At 39.4% G+C, this 27520-nt stretch overlaps 2 protein-coding genes across 2 annotated transcripts; both read right to left on the bottom strand.

The window, feature by feature from the left end:
• Positions 1–2213, bottom strand: LOC131167939 (pentatricopeptide repeat-containing protein At2g29760, chloroplastic-like). Its single transcript, XM_058127022.1, has one exon. The coding sequence runs from the start codon at positions 2211–2213 to the stop codon at positions 39–41; it is 2175 nt and encodes a 724-aa protein (XP_057983005.1). The 3' UTR covers positions 1–38.
• On the bottom strand, positions 1–27499 carry LOC131167940 (uncharacterized). Its single transcript, XM_058127023.1, has 5 exons — positions 27184–27499; positions 24282–24437; positions 4534–4621; positions 3089–3155; positions 1–2989 (listed from the first exon to the last, which is right to left on the bottom strand). The coding sequence occupies exons 2-5, from the start codon at positions 24388–24390 to the stop codon at positions 2936–2938; spliced, it is 318 nt and encodes a 105-aa protein (XP_057983006.1). The 5' UTR covers positions 24391–24437; positions 27184–27499; the 3' UTR covers positions 1–2935.
• Between the last annotated feature and the right edge of the window lie 21 nt (positions 27500–27520).

Here is a 27520-nt window from a genome sequence, read left to right as displayed (position 1 = left end):
TTTGAAAAATTCCATACATGATAAGACTTCAAATTCCATCACCAAAAATCCTTACAAGAGCAAAACCCATTTGAAAAATGGTGGAACCTAATTGCATCCCTCACTATAATCTCCCTACTGTATATCTTAGACAGGAGTTTGAATACCAAGTGGCAGTCTGCACAGATACGAAGATTCTTCACTATTCTAATGGTATCGTTGGAACTGCAATTTATAAGCCCAAATGCCAAAGCCAATCTCTCACTGTGATGGGAAACAACAGTTTGCTTCTCTTCCTCATCGATGTCGAAAACCACTTGTGCTGTGCTAGGAACATACCCAGCAGATTTCAGTCGCACAGCCATGTCCTTGACCATCAGCTCGATCTCATTCGCTTGTGGGTGTGACTTGTGACTTGCGAAAAATCTGTGAAGAGTTCCATTTATCTCTATGTAACTCCATCCAGCTGGCTTTTCGATGCTTCTGTCTTCCATCACTTTCCTCATTCTCACAGCTTCTTCCCATTGGTTTGCATCAGCAAACATATTAGACAACAGAACATACTGAGCCCCGTGATCAGGTTCAGTTTCCAGTAGTTTTTGGCCTGCAATCTTGGCCACTTCAACATTTCCATGGATTCTGCAGGCACCCAACAGAGCTCTCCAAATCACGGAGTTTGGTTTGAAGGGCATTTTCTGAATTAGGTCATATGCTTCCTCCAGATGCCCACCTCGTCCAAGAATATCAACCATGCAACCATAATGTTCCACCTTTGGTTTGATTCCATAATCATTGAACATGTACTCAAACCACTTCTTACCTTCTTCAACTAGACCACCATGGCTGCAAGCACACAAGAGCCCTGTGAATGTAATTTCATTGGGCTTCAATCCCATGTATTCCATTTCTTTAAAAACTGTTACAGCACTCTCACCGAGTCCATGTTGAGCAAGACCAGAGATTATGGAATTAAAGAGGACAATGGTCCTCAAATTTTTTGGGGTTTGATGGAATATATTAAGAGCTGTATCTATGCTTCCACATTTTGCATACATATCTATGATAGATGATGTAAGAATGGAATTTTGACCAAATAATCCATTTTCTACATACCGGTGATGCATCTGTTTACCAAACCCAAGAGCACCAAGCTGCGCACAGGCTGAAACTACTGCAACCACTGTGACTTCATCTGGTTTTATTCCTTGACTTTCCATCTCTACAAAAAGTTCCAATGCTTCACTTGACCGCCCTGCCTGAGAGTAACTATTGATCATTGCTGTCCAAGAAACAACATCATGTTCTTGCATCTGATCAAACAACTCTCGAGAAATATCAATTTCGCCGGTTCGAGCATAACCCGATATCATAGAACTCCAAGCTGCTGGACTTCTGCTACCCCTCATTGTGCCAAATACCTTCTCTGCCATATTCATTGACCCACATTTAGCATACATATCAATGATAGCATTCTTCATCAAAACATTAGAATCAATGGGACTCAAAGTCTTATAAACCAAGGCATGAACCTCTTTCCCAATTTTAGAATCATTCAACATTGAACAAGTAGAAAACAATGCCACAAAAGTAAATTCATCAGGCTTAATGTTCAAATGCTGCATCTCTTTGAAGAGGCATAGAGCAAATTCAGGTTGACCAACTTGTACATAGCCCTTTATCATGGTGTTATATGAAACAAGATCCCTAAGAGAACTTGCATCAAATATATTCCAGGCATCTTCCATATATCCCCAAACAGAGTAAAAATGAATGAGAGAATTCCTGGTGTATGCATCTGATTCAAAGCCATTTTTAATAATGCAACAGTGAATCTCTCGCCCCTGCTCAGCACTGGGCAGCCTTGCACAGGAATTAAGCAAAAATGGGAAGGTGTAGTTATTGGGTGATTCTATTCCTTTGGTGGTCATGGACACAAAAAGGGCAAATGCTTCTTGAGGGGAATCACTGCGAGCATAGCCTCTGATCATGGTATTCCAAATGAATAAATTAGGGCGATCAATTGGCATGAAAAGAAGACGAGCATGATCAAGACCATCTTTTGAATCTGAGAGGGAGAAGAAGGAGATGAGCCTGCTGACAGAGAAAAGGTCCCATTGGAGGCCATTGAGAACAATCTGTGCATGAATTTGGAGTGCTTGCTTGATTGATTTACAAGATTCTAAGAGGGACAACGGTGATGGACTTTCAAGCAGCAGCCTTTTACCAAAGAGCATCTTGTGTTCATGTAGCAGACAAAATGGCAGGTTATTGCTTTTAGCACATACTCAAAACTGAAAACCTTCATGAAGGAATATTCTTGTGCATGTAATTATCATCCAAAACACAGGTTACCCCAAAGAGATCAGGCAATTCAACTGAAACTGAATTAAGCATGAAGAAGCAAAGCCCAACATCTACAAACATGGTGAAAAGTTGACTCTGCTCCTGAGAAGGCATAATCAATGCTTCTGATTGAGCTTCACTTGAAAGTCATCTGCAACCATACACAGTATCTCCCTTGCAGCTATATCTGCAAGTGAATAGTTCTTCTGGGGGTCATTAACAATATAGAAGGAATAGTGTATGTCTGCCTCAGTTCTGAAAAGGACAACTGCAGTTGCATCCAAAGAGGACCAAAAGTGCAGTTCTGTTACTTCAAACCAGTTCGGAGATTTCATTCAACATGAAACGGTCATTCAATCAGAGTCTTCATCACAGCATAAAATGATCAGAAAATACCATTTAATCAAAGTGTCACTAGCTCGACACCAAATATTTTGTAAAACAATTCCATTTATGCAGCCAATAATTAGAAAACTAACTACATAATGTCATTCAATCAATTTGAAGAACAGCGGCTATTCAGCAAAGGATTTCACTTCGACTTTGAAAACCTCCACAAACAAAAACTGGAACACTGTTTGTGTCTACTGAAAAAACCAAAGTTCCCCATGATCTAGTCAAAGAAGCGCTCTTCATACCAGATATCAACTAAGAAATCCACCATCTCCTGTAGAACAAACCAAATGGGAAAAAAAATGTCCATCAACACAACCAAAGGGTTAAGATAATACTAGGGAGAGGAAATGATTTTTTTTAGTGGACTCACAGCTAGTGGAATTGGCTGGTGAAAAGGTTCAGTAGATGAAAGCAGATCCTCATAAGTCATTGTCCAGCTGCAAGAGAAGATTCTAACATAAATTTCCTCTGGAGAAATGGAGTCAATGGTTAAAAAAAATGCTGCATGACCGTATTAAAAAATATCAGAAATATTCCCTTCGGTTTATGATAATACAACTTATCTCCCTATGTAATCCTGAAATGTCACTGTTCTGACCTTGGGGTTGGACTCTCAGCTATATTTTGCTCCCTGTGTGGAAAAACTTTACCATTTCAAAGAAATTATAACGGCTTTTTTCCCCTAGATTATTTTTTAGTTGTTTTGTGGTTTGGGTTGTAATTTACATATTTAAAGAGAAGGCAAAAATTAACCCTGGGGGAAGGGAAGGTAGGTGTTTCAAAGTGAAAGCACAAGAAAACTCTTGGAAGTTTCCAATATTTATAATAGCTGAAAATCAAATGCAGAGACTGATCTCCATGGCATGTAAGAAATCCCCTTTTGAACCCAGAGCCGTCATAAGGAACCATGGATCTTTGAACCCAGGTCATCATGAGGGACCATGAATCCACATGCGACTTCAGTTTGTCAAAAGAAATGTAAATGCGGGGCTCTGGAATAGGAGCTCAGTACTGCTCAATACAACATAACCAAGTCAAGTATGTTCGTGAACATGTTCCTTTGTTTCCATTTTCCTGATTTGATCAGTTCAATTTTGATTGGTTTTATTTATATTTTATTTTTTGAAAAAATAAAAAGTAAAAATTGATCAGGGTTCCAAATCTTTTGGAAAGAAATTTCCAATATTAGAAACCAACCACAAATTTCGATATATGTTTCATGTGGTCAGCTTTTAAAAGTGGAAATGGAAATGGAAATAAACAAAAACTAACACACTTCCAAACATCTTAGTTTGGGGTTTCACAAGCAATTTGGTCCTCATGAGTGTGCAAAAAATCACCCTCATTGGTTATGGGGCTATCTGAGAAATGAAGCCATGTCACATCCAGAATTCTCATTGCAATATTGAAAAGGTCACCCTTTGAGGACTGTCCTCTTATACGTCACCAATAAAACACAGAAAGAATATCTGTGACTTGAGAGCTCGAGGACAGTTACCCGGTATCAAAATTATCCAACCACTTGCATGCATTTAGTTTGGCAACATTCATCCACATTCCATATTATGTCCAAATTTCTCATTAGAAATATGAATAATCGCCAACTTTGGTTATAAAGGAAATTTTTTTAAAAAAAATTGCAAATGAAACTTATATTTTGACTGTTACTGACAGAATCGAAACAACATACAAGCCACCAAATGATTAAAACCATAACATGACAAATAAAAATTTCCATCTTGACCTTCAATTAGAACCAAAGAAACTGGCATACAAACCACAGATAAGGCACTAAACTATTTAAAGAAACTATACCTCATAATAGGGTCTTTAGACATTCTTTGTGATTTCAGGGATTGATCACCAACCCACTGTTTTCTCCTCTCATGCCATGCCATCTCAGCTGCATAAATGATAGAAATACCACTTTTACATCATCCTCCATAACAAGAATACACAAATGACTGCATGCATACATCAAAATGTAGTCAAGAAAGATTCATGGGCTGCATATGGTGCTCCCAGGTTCTCATGATTGCATGCAAAATAATATCCATACTTCATCACTAAACAAAACTTTAAGATACTTTTCATGGGAATTCATTTATCAAAATGAATCTCATCCTAAAACCTTTTCCCTGATTTTATTTTTGGAAAGCAGATATATGTTTCTACAGTTCCTACTTAATGTCTCGGATATGCAAGCGCGAAACTATTGCTGCAAAATTATTGGGTTTGAATTACCAAAATCTGAAACTCATCAAAACATAGAAACCTACAGTAACACAAGGCAAAATGCTGTTAGACCACGTTAGGATCTGCAGACAACCTAAGAGGGCAAGATTCCAACTTCTTGCTTAGTGAAGCTAGCACCCTAGAGTCACCTAAAAGAGTTTCCAGCTGTCTTAGTAGCCATCTGGTTTATGAGGCTATAACATGTAAAGCCAACATGCTGATTGCTCTTAAATGGACTTTAATCAAATCAATCAGCATGTTTCCTTACAATTGTATTTGTCACTGGCTACTTTAGTTATTTACCATTACAATTATATTCGTAAGCGTCAGTTACTGAGGGTGGTATGGTTATTGTTATGTACTCGACATATATTATAAATAGAGGGAGAGGCCTGTCATTCAAACTTACAAAATACTCTAAATATGGTATCAAGTCTTAGTACCAAAACCACAAGTGGCACAGCCACCACCAAACCAAAGCCTAAAACCCTAATCTGCTGCATGTCTACCATTGTAGAAGAATTTCGAGCACCATTGTAGGCTTGAAAACAAGTCAGCAGCTGCCAGAAGACACAGCAGTCACCGGAAATATCCTGGATGACACTGCTATTTCAGGAACGCTAAACCCACTTTAGATCTAGCAAAACCAACACCATAGCCACCCAGACACTGCTGATCTGCCTACACCTGAAATCCCACTGTAAGCTACCTTCACACGCCCTCGGGCAGCAGTTGAAGGCTTGCAGTGTCGACCCCACATGCCAGTGCGTTCAGCTTCATACAGCATGTTTTTACCTGAATTGATCCTATGTTGTTTGAATCCCTCTATACACCATATTACTGAATTCTTTTTTATGTATTTTTGTCCAAAGATCTACCTTTTTAGTTGTTCTTGTGCGGCACTCAGGAATGATTGTGTGGTACTGCTAGTCATCGTTTATTAAGTTCATTGAGGCTGAACAGTAGTATTTGCTGTACTTGAGATCTATTCAGCTGTTTATCTTCACTATTCGTGTGGTTTGCTCTGGTTGTTGAAGGTTGTGTGTTGGGATGGAATCCACATATACTAAAAGTGTGTATCTGTCATCAGTCACTTGTTCAGCCATTGGTGAGCAATGTAATGTAACTATCTCAGAGTATTATTCAAGGTTTCCATGGTATTACGCATTACAACAAGCATCTTATCACATTGCATCTTTTGCTTTCAAGGATGACTGCATGTCCTCCGGTATCTCCCCACTAGTCTTTGGGTTCTGGATTCTGCTGTCACTGACAATATGGCAGGTGTACCCAACTTCATTTTTGCCTTCCAATATTCTAAAAATATTCTTCAAGTTACCCTTGCTGATGGGTCTATTGCTACAGTTAAGGGAATAGGAACGTTAAATCCTACTCCCTCAATCTCTTTCTTCCATTTTGAACATTCCACTATCCCCCTTCATTCTCATCTCTATTAGTAAGATTACAAGGTCACTAAATTGTTTGTAAGTCAGTAACCCTTTATTCAGGATTTGAAGATGATTGTAACGGAGCATGTGAGACAAGCAGAGTTTAGTACTTCTGAGTCAACTCTCTCCTCCTATTGACTATAATGTTGCTCCTATACCACTTCAAATCCACTATTCCCTGGGTCATCCTTGACAAGTTAAAATAGCTAGTTCCTAATTTTATATTTTGTGTCTAATATTGGGTGCATCTTGTCAATTGAGAAAGCACCATCAAGTTCCTTTGCTTTCCGAATCAATGAATGGCACTCTTTCATGTTAGTCCATTTCAATGTTTGGGGTCCTAGTTGCGTCATGTCAAAGTTGGGGTTCCGACATTTTGTTACATTTGTCAACCACTACTCTAGGATGACTTAGTCTTAGTTGCATTTAATGAAAAGATCCTTCTGAGTTGTTTAATATCTTTTAATAAGGACTTAATTTGAAACAAAAGCTATCCTGCTCTCTCCTTCTCTCCTCTTGTCGACACCCCAATTTTAACCAGACCGCTTTGGGAAGACCCGGTGTAATGAAAGTTGACTTCGATATCAGAAATTGGAGGATCCGATTGAGTCCTGGTGTCTTAAATTGAGTCTCAATGTTTTTAACCGAATCCCGGTGTTTCAAATTGAGTCCCGGTATTTTTAATTGAGTCCCGATGTTCTTAGTTGAGTACCAATGTTTTTAACCAAGTCCCGGTGTATCAAATGGAGTCATGGAGTTTTAAGATGAGTACCAATGTTTTTAAATCGAGTCCCAATATTTTTAATCGAGTCTTTTAGTTTTAGATTGAGTCCTTCAATTTTTAATTGAGTGAATTTTTAAACTGAGCCTTTCAAATTGTTGAATTGAGTTTTTTATTTTTAAATTGGGTCTATTGATTAAAAAATCGAGTATTTTATCGAGTCGTCTTTCCGAGTCCGAGTTCTCCCAATTTCCGAGAATCAAGTGTTATTAAATTGAATTTCTCATTTTTGGAAAAGAAAATGGAGCAATAAAAAATAATAAATATAAAAAAATAAATAAAAATGGGAAGCACGTGTGAGAGAGTTATTTTCTCAAAACCGCCTAACAGAAAGCGCTGGGAAGGAAAATTTTTCCATTTTTTCTTTTTGCTGGCCATGCGTGCCATTGTCCATCTGCCGATTCCCTATAAAGAGAGTCCCTACACGTAGCAAAAACAGCAGCAGAGGGGGGTCTAGATTTTTTTTATTTGTTCACACTCTGCAGACCTCACAGTCCCACTCTCTCAAGCTCCATTTTCCATTCTCCATTCATCACCCACCACCATCCCTCATACAACCCAGCTCCCCTGCCTCGTCCTCCCCAGTCGCACCACCATCCATCTCCAGCGGCTCTCTCCTCAAACACCGGCAGTACTCCGCCATAGCCCCTCAGCCGTGAGCTTCCCAGCCTTCTCACCATTGTCTCCAATCCACCCTCGCAGGCTAGCCTCTCCCTTGGCATCTCATCTTCCTCCTCATCCCCTTCATCTTCTCCCTCACGCTTACCTACCCCCCCACGACCAGCAAATCTGGCCATACCACAGCTCCCTCACTTCACTATTAACACCTAGCCACCACCACCTTCTTTCACTCTCACCTCACAGTTCACGCTCCACTCTTCCTCTCGGGCATTCACTCGCACCATCATCCTCGCACAGCCTCTCATCACCCATCTCCGATCTTCTCTCTTCCCCATATCCGTTCTCAGTTTCACAAACCCTCTCGGATCCCCCATGGCCATGAGTACCCCTTGCTTCGGCGAACCTCCACGACCAGATCCGAGTTCCTTGCCAACCTCGCCTCTACCCGAAATCCTCCCATAGAACCACACACTTTGCCACGCACACAGCTCCCCTGCAACTCTGAACGTCACCCCGGCGGCCACCCCACTGCTAGCTTTTCCTAGAACAGCTAACAGTGTCACCATTCTCTGTTTTCCCACCTTAGCTCTAGATCTCTCTCAACCACCCTCACCGTTCTCCAGCAGACCCACACCCAACAACCAATCACTCCCACTCCCTCTCGGCCTCCACCTCTCATTCCGTAGCTCACAGCCACCTGGCCATTGCTCACCAACCGCAGCACCAGCTCTAGCTCTGTGACCACCTGCAACTCCGGCAACCACCCGAATCACCCTCCATACTCTCTCTCGACTATTACCATCACCACAGATCCACACTCCATCCTCTCCCTCCGTTTCCTCTCTCAGCCACCACTCGCGGACCAGTCCCTCACCTCATGGCCATAGCACAGCCCACAGCTCCCTCACCTCACCGGCCACCTCTCGAAGATCACCATCACCACGACCACTCTCTCTCTCTACCAACCTACTTCACAACACAAACCTCACTCACGCCTAGCCACCACCACCTTCTTTCTCTCACCAGTTTCATCTCCACCAGCTCCAAGCATGGTTTCACCGCTGCACCATCACTAGATCCGCTCGTAGATCCCACCATCACCCCCCTCGTCGTCAGCCCTACCCTCAACCTCCATAGCTCTCAGCAGAACCCTCTCACCTCACAGCCTCCATTCACGCTCACTCAGAACTCACACCTAACACAGCCACTGTTATCATCTCTGGATCCCCGCTTTGACATCACAACCATCACCGCCGCTGTCACCATCTCCAGATCCGGCCTCTAACGAGCTCACACAGCAACACCTACTTCAGCATTTGCTTCCGCTTCTTCGCAGCTTTTCGCCTCTCAGATTCCTTACGGCCAGCAGCCCCCACGACAGCTCCATCTCCGTCAACCACAGCCACCCGTGGTCATCCGCCTCAGCCAAGGTCACCTCACAACACCAGCGGCCATCGTTCGGCGCAACTCCGACCAACCCCTTTCACGCCGTTCACCATCACCACGGCAGCATCGCCGAGCGCGCTTGTAGGCCATCAACGCTCTTTGATTCCCTCTGTATCTCACTTCTTTCTCTCCTTGCAGGGAAGATGTTTGATGAAATGCCGGTGTGACTTCTCGTAGATACCTTGAGGTTCACTTTGCAGCAAGGAAAGATCCGAGACTAGAACAATCGGGAGTATGATACGGACATTAGCAAACTGATTGCAGAAACTTGGTTTTTCTTGCAAGTTAGGGCTTACGGGCACCAAGGTGAAGGGTATTTACTTGATTTCCATGTTGCATCCAGTTTATTGAAACTAATGTGATGTTAGTAGTTGGGTTTGATGTAGCCATGTTAGTGGTGATTAATTAGATCTTGTTGCTGTGTGGAGTGGCTATTTAAGTTGGATATTGCAACTCGCTAACTCATGCACACCAAGTGTTTGATATGAGCTCCTTGTGGTTATTGCAACTCACTAACACATGCACACTAGGTGTTTGATATGGACTCCCTGTGGATATTGCAACTCACACAACACACATTGTTTGAACACATTTACACCCACCACACACTGTTCACCCATTGTTAACACAGCCCCTAACACTTACACATACACCCTTTCCCTTTACACACATTCATGCATACATTAACACTCACAACCATATACACTTTACATGCCCACATGCATATATGCATACATCCATGCACACACACATCATCATCCATGACATGATCCATTCATGCATGTGCCTACCCATCACACATCATGCATGCGTGCATGCTCATTCTTGTCTATGCAAACATATACACATGCATTACATCATTATCCATCTCCTTGTTCATGCATACATGCATATGAACGTCCGTTCACACACCATATGTGTCATTGTTCATTCATGCATGCATGCATATGTGTCACGAGCTAAGCTTGTTCAGGGTATTATGCTTGCTTGTAACCGCTTATCTCGTGTGTTTGGGATGAGTTGTCATTGTTCATTCATGCATGCATGCATATGTGTCACGAGCTAAGCTTGTTCAGGGCATTATGCTTGCTTGTAACCACTTATCTTGTGTGTTTGGGATGAGTTTCCATCATGTAAATACTAGTGTAGGGTTATTTTCCAGTATTTATTTCATTGTAAGCCAAATAAGGCAGTATGACTCCTCGGTCACTTTGATGTTTCCTAGTGCCAGAGTGAGAATAGCCCAGAAAGCTCTTTAGGGGAGGGTGAGTGTTCATCAATCATTGTAAAACTCACTAGCAATTGTCAACGTGCTTAACCTACTTGCCTCCCTCGCTAAGTACAACATGTCAACAGAGGATTTGTTAATGAATTACGTTTGCTTCAATGTTTACTGCTTAGTTGCCACAACTTTCAGGTATTGATTATTATTTCCGCTGCTATCTGAATGAATGTTAATGAAAGTACTTTGTGGATGAATGTTGGTAAACGATAGGCTAGCTAGTTAAGCAAGAGTGCTTTAGCTAGCGCCGCATGGCCCTTCACAACGGTGTGAAAAGAGGCGGACCGTGACATTTGGTATCACAGCCAAGTCGGTGACACTTGGTGAGAGTCCAAGGTTGAGTTGCTACGTGAATTCAATTGCCTTCGTTGTTGGATTTGGGAAGCTTTGGTAAGTGACCATGGCACCAACCAATGCTGAAAGGATCAGCGTGCTGTAGCACAGGTTGAGGAAACAACCAACACTATGGCCGCGGAGGTGGCCCAGATGAGAGAACTTGTTGATGAAGTGATGGGATCACAAAAACATCAAGCAGGTTTGATAGGCGACATGTCAGAGGACTTTCGCCACACTGTGGAAACTTTGCAAACCCGGATGGCAGATCTGGATGCAAAGGTAAATGTGATGGTTCTTGCTATGGGGAACTCCAACACTCCGGAAGTTAGCAAGACCAAGGTGCCAGAACCCAGGACGTATGGGGGTGCCCGAGATGCCAAGGAATTAAAGAACTTCTTGTTTGATGTGGAGCAGTACTTTCGCATTGTGAGGATGGCCTCAGAACAAGCAAAGGTGGATACTGCGACCATGTACTTGGTTGGTGATGCCAAACTGTGGTGGCGTACCAAGTACAGGGAAATTGAAAATGGAAACTGTGTAATTGATAGTTGGGCAGACTTGAGGAGAGAGCTCAAGGCCCAATTCTTTCCTGAGAACGTTGAGTATAATGCAAGGAGAAAACTAAGAGATCTCAAGCATATGGGGTCAATCAGCGAATATGTGAAACAATTTTCTGCTTTAATGTTGGATATTCGAGACATGTCGGAGAAGGACAAGTTGTTCTATTTTCTGGAGGGGATGAAACCATGGGCAAGAACTGAACTTCATAGGCAAAGGGTTCAAGACTTGTCAACTGCACAAGTGGCTGCAGAACGCTTGACAGACTATGCTGGTGATGAGACCGCTTCGTCCAAACGGTTTGGCGGAGAGGGAAACAGTGGAAAGTCTTTCAAGAATGGCAAACCCAAGAGTGGGGGAGCCAACTCTAAATCATCAACCTCACAGGAAGCTTCATCATCTCAAGGGTTCAACACACCCAATGGAAAGGGGAAGAGTAAAATTGAGTGTTTCTTGTGTCGAGGTCCTCATAGAATTTTTGAGTGCCCTCACAAAGCATCACTTAATGTCCTACAAGCTTCCATTGTAGAACAGGCAGTGGAAGACGATGGGGAAGAGGATGATGCCCCGAGGGTGGGTTCAGTGCGGTTGGTGAACGCATTGGAAAAGCAGACAAAAACACCGAAAGTTACACGAGCAAGAGGGTTAATGTTTGTGGACTTGAGGATAAATGGGAAGAGTACTCGCGCTATGGTGGATACGGGAGCTACTCATAATTTTGTTTCGCAATTGGAAACAAGGAGACTCAACTTATCCTTAGAGAAGGATACAGGACGCATGAAAGCAGTTAATTCTGTAGCCCAGCCGACTCTGGAAGTAGCCAAGCTAGTAACTGTAAAGTTTGGACAGTGGGAAGGTCATGCAAATTGCACAGCGGTGCCATTGGATGACTTTCCAGTCATTCTAGGAATGGAGTTCCTAACGGGGACGAGGGCAGTGCTGATGCCTTCGGCTGGTTCCCTGTGTCTGATGGGAGATCACTCGTGCATAGTGCAAGTCGTTGCAACAAAAGGAGACGATGGGAAGTCCCTTTCAGCTATACAACTCAATGAAGGATTGGGTCAGGGTGAGCAGACATGTCTAGCCACGGTGGTGGTAGACAAAGAAATAGGCCAAGAGCTGGAGCCTACGACCATCCAAGCGGTGTTGGATGAGGATAAGGAGGTGTTGCCGGATAAGCTGCCTCACAATTTGCCTTCACGACGGATTGTGGAGCAAGAGATCGAGTTGTTATCAGGAGTGAAACCACCTGCTAAAGGGCCATGTCAGATTGCGCCTCGAGAGATAGTAGAGTTGGGGAAGCAACTTGATGAAGTGGAAGCGGGATGTGTTCGCCCTTCCAAAACACCATTGGGAGCATCGGTGTTGTTTCAGAGGAAACATGAAGAGCATCTACGGAAGGTGTTCGACAGGCTGAGGGGAAACAGTCTGAATGTGAAGAAAGAGAATTTCTCTTTCGCTCGGCGGAGCAACAAATTCCTTGGTCAAGTCGTTGAACAAGGTCGTTTCCCGAGGGATATGGAGAAGGTAAGGATGATTCAAGAACGGAAGATCCCCACGACAGTGAAGGAGTTGCGTTCCTTTCTTGGCCTTACTGGATACTACAGGAAGTTCGTTAAGGGGTATTTGCGGAGAATGACTCCAATGACAGGACTACTGGGGGGGTATTATTGGCCGCACACGCGGGATGATGTGGTTGATTATACCAAAACTTGTCTCACTTGCCAACCAGACAAGGGGGAGCAGAAGAATTATGGTACTTTCATGGCCGCACCAAAGTACTGTTCGGCAGAGGGGACGACACAATTGTTCCTTGTGACTGTTGTGAAACATTGGGGTGTTCCAAAAGTTATTATTTGTGACCAAGATTTAATGTTCACTGACAACTTCTTAACAGAGTTTTTCAGGATATTCAGGTCACACCTTGACATCTCTTCGAGTTATCATCGACAGACAAACAAACAGATGAAGAGATTTAGAGAGCTGCTAGATGAGTACTTGTGCCATTTTGTCAATGACAACCAGAAGAATGGCGTGCAACTACTTGATGTGGCTCCGTTCTGTGGCAACGCCCAAAGGCGCTCAACAATCAACAAGAGCCCTTTTGAGCTTGTTACAGGCCAGCTGCCGCTGTTACCTCACACAGTGGGCGAGCCGTACAGACGAAAGAGTCCCAGGGCGTACATCTTCACTAGCAAAGGGAGAAAGAATGCAGAGTTTGCCCAAGCCTATCTGGAGAAAGCTTCTAAGTAGATGAAGAAGTGAGCAGATCAGGAGAGAAGACCGCAATTTCATGTCAATTGCCTCAAGCCATTCAACGCCAACACCAACGACCTGAGCAAAAGTCAGTCAAACAGCGCAGAGTTGAAGATAGTGCAACCTGACAGACATGATGTTGAAGAGATCCTTGCAGACAGAAAGTTCATATCCTCAAGGAAGAAGCGGCAGAAGTTCCTAATGAAGTGGAAGTGCCTTGATGAGAAAGAAATCAGCTGGATTTCTACGGAAGATATTCAACCGTTCGTGGACAAATTTGAAGTGTACCTACCGCCAAAAGTCTACGAGGACGTCGACCGCATAAGTGGGGGAGAATGTCACGAGCTAAGCTTGTTCAGGGCATTATGCTTGCTTGTAACCACTTATCTCGTGTGTTTGGGATGAGTTTCCATCATGTAAATACTAGTATAGGGTTATTTTTCAGTATTTATTTCATTGTAAGCCAAATAAGGCAGTATGACTCCTCGGTCACTTTGATGTTTCCTAGTGCCAGAGTGAGAATAGCCCAGAAAGCTCTCTAGGGGAGGGTGAGTGTTCATCAATCATTGTAAAACTCACTAGCAATTGTCAACGTGCTTAGCCTACTTGCCTCCCTCGTTAAGTACAACATGTCAACGGAGGATTTGTTAATGAATTACGTTTGCTTCAATGTTTACTGCTTGGTTGCCACAACTTTCATGAATTAATTATTATTTCCACTGCTATCTGAATGAATGTTAATGAAAGTGCTTTGTGGATGAATGTTGGTAAACAATAGGCTGGCTAGTTAAGCAAGAGTGCTTTAGCTAGGGCCACATGGCCCTTCACAACGGTGTGAAAAGAGGCGGACCGTGACAATATGCATGCCTGTTCACACACCATGCATGCATGTTCACTCTTATCTATGCATACATATTCATGCATCACATCATTATATGTGTCCTTGTTCATTCATGCATGCATGCATATGCATGCCCATTCACACACCATGCATGCATGTTCGTTCTTTTCCATGCATACACATAATCATGCATTATGTCATTATCTAAGTAATCATTCATTCATGCATGCATGCATATGTGTGCCCATTCACACGCCATACATGCACGTTCGTTCTTATCCATGCATACACATAGTCATGCATTGATGCTTATATGCATCATTCATGCACTCTAACATACACCTGAGCACACACAACCCACGCGGAAGGCAACGTGTGTTGACTTTTTGATCTTGACCAGACCTTAAACAGGTTGACCGATCTCCTTTGACTGGTTTTCTCCCCGAATCGATTGGGTCCTCTAAACCGGTATGAAACCGGTTTAGCCTTTTATTTTATTTTATATTTAAACTTTTAAAAAACCCCATGAAAATTCATAAAAATCACAATTAAAATTCTAGAAAACTCAGGAGAAAATTTTAAAAATATTTTTGGGACTTGATTTTCATTGTTTTTGCTTAATTGTCTTTTTGTTATTTTAAGAATTCGGGAAAATATGGAAAAATCACCAAAAATTCAAAAAAAATTAGAAAAAATGTTTTGAGGCCCAGAAAATTGTGTTCATCCCGAATAAATTCCAAAACCTCCTGAAATATTACTTTTCACTTAGAAAATTCTATAAAGATTTCAAAACCCCAAGAGTGTATTTTTGTAAACTATTTTCTCGATTTTCCATTCCGATGATTTAAAAGGGAGACATTAGCTCTCAGAGTATGATATGCCAATATATATGGTATGTACATTTTCGTGTGATTTATTTTTTTGCATGTGCATTTCACAAATTTTTGATAGGGAGTGATTTTGAAAGACTTATTAAATTTATTTTGGAATAATTTTCGATTAATTAGGTACCGTTCGTAAAAAAGGGCGCGTATGGGGTGCTGATACCTTCCCCTCGCATAACTGTACTCCTGAACCCGACTCTAGTGGCGCAGACCGATTCTACCCTTAATTGGGTAGTAATCAAGTGTTCTAACCACGCTTCAGAAGGTTAGTCACGACTCCATACACCATGTTTTCCACGAAAATATTCTTTTCAAAATTCACCCCATTTTTCTCAGTTCGCAACCGCACCTGTGCCAAGTGTTTTGGTGAGTTCGAGACGTCGCGACACCTCTCTCTCCCTATTCCTCTTGTGATACATTTCCTCTTTCCCCCTTGCATGTTCGACCATATGTATTTTCTCGTGGTAGGTTATGCTGAATCAATTGGCGCAAATCAAAGCTAGTCCTTCAATATGCGTACAGACAAGAATGGGGAGAATTGGTTTTTGCTTGTGATCGAGAATAACATCTTTTGAAACAGGTGGGTTAGGTTTTCTAAAGAAGCAATAATCTAGTTTGCTAATGGTTTGTCTTCCTTCAGTCAGATGCAAAGGGGATTACAGGCTTTTTGATTGGGATTCACAAGTATTGGATGTCAATAAGGTGGAGGAAGTTAGGAAAGTATTTGGAATTAGGACTGGGGTGAAAGGGGAAGAAATTTTCAGTGTTTATTCCTCAAGGTGCTGAAGGCAATGGGCGGCTAAGCTTTGGTTTATTATGAGGATTCAAGAGGTATTGGTGTTGACAGTTCTTCACGCCACAGGTTGTGGAATCGGGTAGTGCTAGAAGGCAAACGGAGGGACAGAGAGGATTGCAAAACCCAAGTTTATCCTGGAAATCAGGGTGTGCTGGGGGGAAAGGACTCTATTGTTGGTGCAGAGATGTGCTACATCTGAACAATCCTTTGGCCATAACAAATCGTTCAGAATTGATCGACTAGAGTGTGAAGTTTTCTAGGCTTTCAGATTTGTCATGGACATTTCAGACGTAGGGAGGTTACGAAAAGAATTGATCTGGGTTGTATGTTACTTGCTTTGGATCTAGCCCAAGTTTCGAAAAAGAAAGCTTTCTTTTTTGACTAAATTGGACTAGTTATTTGAATAGGCCCAATGTCTTGATAAGTATGACTCTATGGATCCAAAGGAAGGTTCTCTTCATACGGGCTTCCAGCAAAAGGGTTACGCGCAGTAGTGGTGACTCGAATACTTCTACTTCCTTATCGGGTAGAGAGCAGGTTCAAACTTTTGCTCTTGGATATTAGAAAATGTGTATAGGGGAGGAGTACTCAAGAAATCCTGATATTGGAACCCAAATCTGGCATCAAGATTCCCAAGATCTAAGAGTCGGAATGATCAACAAATTCAAAATTCTAGCAACTTTGTTAAAACACAAGATGGTGTTGCTAAAATTGTATGAAGTTTTGAAGAAGTAGCAGAAGTTGGTGCGGAAGAGAAAAAAAAAAGAATTATTTGGGTTTGGGGAGAAATCTGTTAATCGTCGTCTTACTACTGATAGATTTGATGGTATAAGGTTTATGCTTGTAGGAGGGCGGCTAATATGGGTGCTGAAATGAAGAAAGGTTTTTAAGAAAAGAAAGAAATTTTGGGTGGGTCTGTGCCAAAGTTACTGAGGAGAGTTTAGTATTGTAGGAGACACTAAGAAGAAGGCTGGATGTAGTAATGAGAGTTTAGCAAAGAAAAAATGGCAAAGAAATGGGGGGATTTTCAAATTCTGACAGTGAAGATATCAGTGAGTTTTCGATTGTGGTGGGGGGTTGCTATTGGATGAGATTCAAGAATAAGATGGGTATATTTCTGACTCCTGCAATGAAATAGGGGATTTATAATATGTTCATCCGTCCCCATCGGAAGGTTTGGAGGGTGTTACCATTTTTGATAATTTTGAATTGGTGAACAAGTTTCAGTGCAGGGATGGAATTCTGCCTACACCTATGGTGGAGATTCCTAAGAAGGATTTAGAAGCAAAAAATCATTTGGATAAAATGAACTTAAAATTAAATGACATTGGAGGGAATTAAGTGCATATGGATGTTGGTAATAGTCGAAGATGAAGGGACAAAGGGAATTAGCAAATTTGAAGAGCTCAGTAAACTATGAGGGAAAAGGTTTGAAGAGGGGATTCCTTGGCTTAAATTGTTACGTTTTATTTTGTGTGTATTTTTTTTTTTTTTTGTGGGTTTCTTTCTTTTTTTCATGTTTCTTTTCTGGACTTCTTGTCCCTGCAGGTTGTACCTTCTCTTTATCTAATATATATTCTTTTGTTATTTTTTTTTAAAAAAAAAAGATTTAGTTTGATGTACTCTTTAGGATACTCATAATGATAATGCTAAGGGGCACGTTAAGTGCCCAATTCACTACCTATATGGACTTGGTATTGAAAGCATGCTGCTTATATTGAAAATATACTTTTACTGAAAATATGTTTGTATTGAAAACATGCTTGTACCTGTATTTTCCTAAGGGGGAGACTACTGAAATTTTTATTTGCTTGATAATTATGCTTATTGTAAGGGGGAGCCTTTTCAAGGCTACCTTATCTTACTCCTTATTTGTCATCATCAAAAAGGGGGAGATTGTTGGCCTAACAAGGCTTCATCTCTGTTTTGATAATAACAAACTAAGGAATCTAATGGTGCTCCAAGTAAATTTACACGTATCATAACTCACAAGCACATTGGATTATACTTAAAGCTTAAAAGCCATGAAGTATACAAGTTAAATGAAGATTGACTAAAGCTTGGATGAAGATAAAGCTTCAAGACATAAGGACTTAACTTTTATTTGATACATATTGTATTAGAAGTCTCATGTAAGTAATTCTCAATGTTAAGTATGTTTATGAAGCTCATAGGATCAAATTTGACTTAGAGACCTATTTCTTAAACTCTGAAAATGCCTTTTCAAAGTTGAAATATGTTTTTAAAGAACACAAAAGAGTTTTGAAAATAAGAACATTGAATTTCACAACAAGCTGAACAAATTGATAGGAATCAGTGTGTTCAGGCGACTGAATCTTTGGGTCAGGCGACCAAACAGCTACTGCCATGGTAGAAGCCCAAACAGTGTAGGTTCGGGCAACCGAAGTCAAGGACTCGGGCGACCAAAGTGCTACTACCAGTTTTGAAATTCCTTTTCTTAATGGTTCGGGCGACCGAAGTGTTGTGGCTGAGTTTTTAAACAGCACGATTTCTTACCCTTTTTGAGAATATATTGTTTCCAAACTTTGGGAAAACGGTCAGATTTCAAAACCCACTATTTAAGGCCAACCCTAATCATGTTAGGGCAACTCCAATCAATCAAATCGCACAAAAATCATATTGTTTTCATCTTGCTATAGCTGCTGTGGGCCATTCTTCATTGTTGAAAATCAAACTACGGTTTTGATCTTCGTTTTTCGTATTTCTCAGTCTAGAAAACCCTAAAATTCTCCTAAGCTTCATTACATCTTCTTATTGAGAGGTTACTTGTGATTTTCTATTGTACAAATCTTCTTTTAGAGAGTATTTTACTTGTACGGAAAATTTGTTGTATTGCGTTTGAACATTCGATTCGGGAATAGAATCAGCCTAGCAAGAGGGTTGTTCTTGCTAGAGAGGTGTCGCTACCTAATGAAAAGAGAGAGGGAACTCCACCTATTGAACGGAGAGAGTAAAGGAAATCCTCACAGCGGGTTGCTTGAGGCAAGGACATAGGTAGGCTGCCGAACCTTGTAAAAAATATGGGAGTTCTTCTTTCCCTTAATCTCATTATTTTCCTGCACTTATAAATTGTTTATTATCTGATTTGAATGATTTATTGTTTTGGGAAATGTTTGAATGCTGAAGTAAACTTGAGGATATTGTGAATGATTTAAGTTTACTTGTGGATACTGTGAATGATTTAAGTTTCCCTTTGTAAATCAAACGCTGCTGAAATTGTAAATTCAGAATTGAGTTGATTGGCTGAAATAATTTAATATCGATTGATATTGATTGGTAAGTTGTTATAATTCAAGGATAATATATGTGTGGTTAAATAACTTTATTGCCAATATTAATCTGTCGTAGTTACACATTCAGATCAGATTTAACTTGCCAGGATTGATTGTTATTGGTTGATTAACTATTTAAAATATAAGAATAAATACTTGTGATCAATCATATTTGGTATTAAAATTAATTAGTCAAGAATATTGTTAATATTGAGTTTTAATTATATTTACGATTGCCGATTGATATAGTCGTTCGCTGCTTAGTTTTTCGTTGTGATTAAAATAGCTAAGGGATGTGATTAATAAAGTTTTAAAATAAATCAAGCTTCCACGCATTAAAATTTTAAATTACCCAATTCACCCCCCTCTTGGGACTACACTATCACTTTCAAAACCCTATCTCTTTTTCTTTCAAATTAATTTTTTATCCATTTTCTGATTTTAATTCAAAATTTTTTTCCCACAAATTGGCATACAAACCCGATCTATTTTGTTTCAAATTCATATCTGCTGAATAGTTCTCCCCATTTTCTGACTTCAATTCAATACTTGTTTGCTTTAAAAATGTTCTTGTAGAGATCAAAATGCAAACCCAATATTTTACAAATTCATCTTTTCCTTTTTACTACCTAACTTTCAAAACGGCTAAAAGTAGTATATATGAGGCCAGTCCCTTTCAGGAGTAAAATCAAGGAGGCACGGTAACGTTGTCGCCATGTGATCTGGAGGTCACAGGTTTGAGACGTGGAAACAGCCTATTGCAAAAATGCAAGGTAAGACTGCGTACTATAGACCCATTGTGGTCCGCCCCTTCCCTGGACCCCACATACGCAGGAGCTTTGTGCACTGGGCTGCCCTTTGTATACTCTTTGATAGGTAAGTTTCTTACCCAAGGACTAAAAAGGGAATTGCATTTTTCCTTTAATTTTTCTTCTTTTAGGCGCGAACACACATAAATGTGGTAACATTCTTAGAATGGGTGACAATAGGGGTTATGGTTGACTAAATATCCCAAAGGTAGTCAATCACATTCTCTATTATGCACAAATGGATGCCCGAACCCTTTCTCTATTTTCATAAACTTCCTAAGGTTTTTTTTTCTCTTTCCAAAATAATAAGCTGACAATTTGGCTATTTGTATTTTTTTTTTTTTGGCTTAGTATTTCATGATTTCTTTTTTGGGAGTGCCATGCCATCTCTTGTTAGCCCCTTAATAAAATTAGACATTGACAATATAAAAGTATCTAGATCCCATATGGGAACTGTTTTTATCACAAAGGAAAAACCTTTTAGATGAGACCTGTTGGGATCCAAAACTACCCATACACCCATGGATTAAGTTAGTGCCAAATGTGGGTGATTGTTGGCTGATCCTGACAATACCGAAGACTTGTTGGAAAGTTGAACTATCTTGCAGTCACTCGACCAAATATATCTTTTGTAGCAAGTTTTGTAAGTCAGTTTCTTGATTCTTCAAGAGCAAGTTGCTGGGATGTAGTCATTTGTATCTTAAAATATATCTCAAAGTGCACCTGAAGAAGTCTCTTACATCAAGATTTGGGTCACACTAATGGTCAAGGATATATAGATCCAAATTAGGCAAGCTTACCTCATCACATAAGATCCACAACGGGGTATTGTGTTAGAAAGTTGTTAGAATCGGGATCCTACATAGAATTGTAAAGGGAGTCCACAGGATCAGATTGTAGGATTGGATCTTGGATCATAAGATTCTACTTGCAGTGTAAAATAAATTCAAAATTTATGTATTTGGCATTTTATGACAACTCTCAATAAAATAAGCCTAAAAACTCGGTAGTTAGTTTAAGAAATTAGAACAAATTTTAGGAATGTAAGTAACTTGCTAGCTAGCACGTAGTAGATTTTTCCTTCAAAAATTTTGACCCTAGAAAATGTCTAAATGGTCTGAATTGCAAAGTGCTCCAAGAAGGGTAGACTCTTGCTATTTTTTTATTCAATAATTGTAATAAAAAAAAAGAAAAGAAAAAGGAATGAAGAAACGAAGAACAATAAATTGCTAATTTTAATTCAAACTACTATAAACTTCTCAGCTTTCGTGGTTTTGTCATCACATCATGAGAATAAAATGACGAAGGAAAGAGAGGAGGAAGAGGAAGAAAAGAAGAAAAAGGAAAGATTTTGGTTTAAGGAATAAGAACTTTTGTTAGTTGAAATGAAAAGAAGAAGAAAAACAAAGTCGTCTACTCTCCGCTTTGGGAACAAAAATTGGTCTATGGCTTGTTAATGATAAGAGAAAACAAGAGGAAGAAAGTGAAAAAAAACTTCAAAGATAATCCATAAATGCTACAAGCCTACAACTTTAAGCTTTCAACCTAACTATACAACTCCCTAGTTGTTGAAGCTCTCAATTGGCCTCTACTCTTGTTGAAGAAGGAAGAGTTTCAACCTACTAATAGATAACTTCTCTTAAAGATTTTTCATTTCAAAGGAAAATGGATTTCAGGAGATGCTCAGTTGCTCTCTTGACATGGAATAGACAAATCTCAGAAGATGCTCGTAATTTTGCCCTAATTTTGATGCATTTAGACCAATTTGACCAAATTTTGTGTCTATTGCAAAAATAAAGTGTTTGGACCAATAAAAATATAAATTGGGCTTTTTTAAAAAATCCTAAACAAAAAAATCCATATTCTATTGCACAAGTAGGATCAATAGGATCCCAAGTAGGATCATGATCCTACAATCCTATTAGGAACTTACAATCCTACTTGATTCCAATTCTACATACGATATGGATCGAATAGGCAAGTTTGGATAGTAGGACCGTAGGGATTGTCAACCCAGATCGGGATTTTGATAAGAATTTTGTGTTTTGGTCGGTGGTAACTTCGTATCTTAGGAAAGAAAAAAAGGAAGAAATTAACTATGGTGACCTAGTTGAGTACTGAGCGAAAGTACTGAGCCATGGCCCACACTACATGTTAGTTTATTTGGCTAAAGAACATATTGAAAGAACTTGGTTTTCCACATTCTCAGCCTCTAGAGTTGATGTGTGATAATCAAGTTGCCATCCAAATTGCCTCCAACTCTTTCATGAGCAACCAAAATACATTAGAGTTGATTGTCACTTTGTTCAAGAGAGCTCACTACAGCCATTCATATGAAGTTCGAATTCCAACTTGCTGACCTCACTAAAGCTTGGGGGTGTTCATGTTAAATACATTTGTATAAGGCTTGAAACATATGATATATATATATGCTCCAGCTTGAGGGGGAGGGTTATTGATTGCTTTAGTTATTTAGTATTACTACTATGTGTTATTTCTATGTTAGTAAAATGAGTTAGTGAATGAGTTAGTAAAGGTAATACAGTAATTTTGTACTTTAGATATAATATAAGTAAAGGGAGAGGCCTATAACTGTGATTAGATCTTCCAATTTACACAATACTATTAACAATATTACATGGCAACTAAATTGTGTGGCCCAATTCAGCATTAGGTAGAGAAATTAATAAACATATGAAAACAGACCAAGACAATATGTCATACATGGTTGTAAAAATATTAATAAGAAAACCATCAATACAAAAATGCATTTAAACAATAAATAAACTAGGAAAACTGGCAAGAAATACAAGAAAAGGAGCTAAAGAAGAGGAAATCACATAAATGAAAACACATACCATAATTGATACTAAGGTATTGCACTGTTTACCAGGATCAAGTAGATTGTTGATTACCTTAAAAAATGTAAAGCTGTTGGTAACCTCCAAACTCACTAAATGCATAACTTAAGAAGTCTCCCAGCCTAACGATAGTTAATAACCTAAAACAAAGAACAAATCTAAATGCAAATCCTAATCCCATTATATCTACTCAAATTCTCACCAGAAAATTTATATATATATATAAACAAAGGATACCCTTCTTTTCAAGGGCAGCCAATAGCCATGCGCAATACTATATAAAGGGCATCCCCAAGCCACAAGGTTCCCCACGAGGGTAGGGGGTGTCGTAACAGGCTAACAGCGTATGCAGCTTTGCCCCTGCAAAGAGACTGTTTCCTTGAACTCGAACCCGTGACCAACCAATGGGCCATACTATATGTAACCCAAAAAACCATGTTGTGTATATATGCCTTGCAACTACTTTACTATATTGTTCACTATCTCTTTTTATTACAACGGCAGGATTTAAATATTAAGCTGATCATGTCCAAACTAATCCATGCAATCAATATTTCAAGCTAGACAAGGGCTATTTCAAATGCCCAAACTTATACATGCAACAAGCTTTCAAGCCAGCCTGATGCCTTTGAGCACAATAAGCAGGTCCTAATATTTTTGACATATTTGTTTTTTCCTTTGTGAAACAACAAAAACAACAAAATCTTATCCCAACTATTGGATACATGGATCCTTCTTCTACATTCACTTTGGTTAAAGGCAATCCTTAAAATAATTTGTATTTGAATTTAATCTTTTCAATTGCCTCAAACCATGTTCTTCCCAATCCTCCTTTTATAATACAAGCATCCTCTACCTCAGTATAATAAGTCTTCCCTAGAAGTATTTGCTGCCCTCCTACCACAACCATCTCAGACGAATTTATCTTATCCCACCTTCAATTAGTGTAGCCCCATATGCAATCATTTCTTATATTGGCACATACCTGTCTCTAACATCTTCATTTTATTTTACATTCATTCTTTGTGCATATTTTTCTTAATTGCTCAATATTGTGATCCATACAACCAATGCCCTCAAAATGAAAGAAAGAAGAAAAAAGAACTAAAGATATACCATGGTTGACAAAGATGGAATCAGTAACTTTCACTGAAGAATTTTTCTCTTCGTTGTTTTTTTTTGAACTCTCAGTAGGCTGTTTAACATTTCTTCCATTATTTTCCATTGTATCTGCACTGAATGACCATTACTTGTCCCTATTAAAAATATCCTCTGCCATAAAGAAAAGAAAAATAGTGAATTAATTAGCCAAAAACAATTAAATCAACACCACATGAAAAATATATGACATCATTAATACACTAGGAAGGAAAGGATGCAACCAATTTCTTCTTCTAGATGAAATCGATGTTACTTAAAATTAAAATTATAAACAACCAACATATGCAGTTTTTTAAGGCTAATTGACTAATCCTTGACGTCAATAGTTACTAAGTTAGCCCTTGGTTTTTTCTGGATGCTACATCAACTCTTAAACCCAAAAGAGGGAGCATATATATGATAAAACTTGTTTTAAGTCACATACTTGAATTTATTTGGATCATGGTTTTCGCCGAAAGATAAGGGCTAATTAGTAAAACAAAATCATGGAACATGCATTTCCTCTCTCAGGAGCGCATCAAGGTTTTTGACAACATTTAAATAACCTCATTTGAGACATTTGGGGCCAGCAACATGGAACCTACTGCCTTGTTTACCTGATCCACCCTATCCATCAGGCCATTACTATATCATCTACTGAAATGGGAGAACATATATCAATCGATATCACTGTATATTATTCCCCTCAAGATTCAACCTACATACTTTTTGTCTTTCTCCTCTTGTCATGCATTTCGTTTGAACCTTATCAAGCCTTACCATTGCAAAAATCAAACTTCATTGCAATAAAGCCAAGAAACCTAGTACTATTGGAGCCCCAAATGAGCCTTGATAAAGGTTTTCTTCCCTTTGTGTGGGAGGGGGGGGGGGGGGAGGAAACAAGATGAGAATAATATTTTTTTTAAATGACTTATAAGAGTAGGGGAAAGAGGAAATAGGATAGACACGTTTCAAACATTTAGACTCACTACTATTTTCTTCATAATACAGAAAACATCAACTCCCAAGTTTATGGTCTAGGCAATCAAGACAAGGTGATGCAGAACAATAGTTGGGCTTACTACGAGGAGAGATAGGTAAAGAATGGAGAAGAGAAGAGGGGAAGTAAAAAAAGAAATAAGAGAGAAGAGAGAAGGAAGAAGGAGACACAAGGGGACTCCTATTTAGATTCACAAATTGCCTTGACATGATGTCCACACAATAATGTATAGGTAAGACTAAAATACAAAAAATTACACATATAAACCCCTAAAAGACATGTGTATTAAAACCCCCCCCCCCTCCCCAAACCCCTACACACACAAAAAACAAAAATAATAATAAAAATAAATAATCACAAGTGTCCCACATATACAAACTAAAATAAACACACATAATGACTGAAAATGAACTAGAACATTTAAATTTAAGACCCAGTAATCCCTTGATCCAATTCTTCAGAATGAGCCTCCAAAAGGGTGTACCAAGGGCGTGGCTTCTTGTTCTGCATCAAATCTTCCCCAATTGGGAAAAAAATCAGCCTCAAATTTTGAAATGTTATGAGGATCGAAACAAGAAGCAATGAACTTGGACTATTCAAAAGTCGCTTGATCCTTTGGTAGCACCAAAGAAAGAGACGATCCTATTCAAGAACTAGCATCAATAAACACACCAGGGATGATAAACTCAACAACAAGAATGTTCTAAAGACTTGGAATGTCTTTAAGCACATGCATGGTTTTGCTCATAGTGACTTTAGCACTATTGGAGCCCCCAAATGAGGTTTGACGAAGATTTCTTTTCCTTTTTGTGGGGAGAGAGAGGGGTAGGAGGGGAAGAAAAATCAAGATGAGAAAAAAGATTTTTAAAATCCAGCATAACTTGGATTTGCAACCAGAAAGGTACCTGACCTTGCACCCAGTCATTCTGACAAATTTAGTATAGTATTTTACCCCATGCTATTATGATTGCTCAGTCTTAATACTCAAAAAAAATGTTCCCTGTATTAGATTATTCATTAATTCATAAACAAAGAAACAACCTTTTGCTTTTTTCATATTCACTCACAATCTCCAAAAGTGCCCTACATTTTTATTTTTTTTTTTCCTTTTTGTCATTACCTTTGAAACTTGAATTAAGATTAATAGGATCAATACAATGAGAACATAATGAGAATTGTATAGGAATGTAACAATTTATAACAAGTCACTTGCATAATTCTATCCAGCATGGAGAGGGAAAGGAATAGACATTCAGAAATAATTATTTGTTATTATTCCTTGCCATGGATTCACAAAAATTTTTGCATCATTATAGCTTTATGGAAATGATACAATTTTTTGAGTAACCATTCTATTCCTAGAGGTAGATAGTCCGCAAACCACACATAACCTAAAGGTTCAACGTGATAGGTACAAAGTCAATACAAACTCCCTTTTTTTAAGCTTATGGGACTGATTCATGCAGCTACAAGAACCACTGGATTCTACCATAATATTCTTAACACATAAATATCCACTTAAGTATTTTTATTTTGCTGAAATATGCACCAAAATAATACCAATATAGACAAAAGAACAAGAACCAAATGCATGAACTGCACACGGAAATGCATAGCACGGTAGAAAAATCACGCCATTAAACCCAATACAATCTCAATTAATAAATTATAAACCAAAACTACATACACCCATGATTTTTTCTAAACAGAATAAATTTTAGTGTCAAAAACTCAAAAAAAACATGTACAAAAAATAGAAAATTTATGTCACATTTCCACACAAAAAAAAAAAAAAGTGCCAAACATATCACAAGAAAATGAACAAACACTCGACGGAAAAGCAAAAGAAAGAGTGGCCGGTCTAAGGCTGAGCCATACCTTCGTTCCAACGGTGACTTCGCGACTTCGATTGGTTTGCCGTTTGCCCTACAATGTTTAAGATCGCAATGCCTAATTGAAGCTTTCAGATTTTGGTAAGAAATCGGCTAAAATCGAGGTCAGAAGATCCCAATGACTCATTTGAAGGGAAGGATTGCTGCACAAAGCACGCGCAGTGTCGTCACGGGGAAGGGAATTTGGATATGATTCATCACATCGTGGATATTATCGGTTATGATGTGTGCCACGTTTCTCGTTGGCGTACTACGGCAAGTCTTTCTCATGCCTATGCCGTTGTCCGCTCAGATGGTGGGACAAAAGTGTCTTTTCCAACTAG

This window comes from Malania oleifera, chromosome 11 (assembly GCF_029873635.1).
Source record: "Malania oleifera isolate guangnan ecotype guangnan chromosome 11, ASM2987363v1, whole genome shotgun sequence".
Lineage (NCBI taxonomy): Eukaryota > Viridiplantae > Streptophyta > Magnoliopsida > Santalales > Ximeniaceae > Malania > Malania oleifera.
This window is presented reverse-complemented; position numbering and strand designations above follow the sequence as displayed.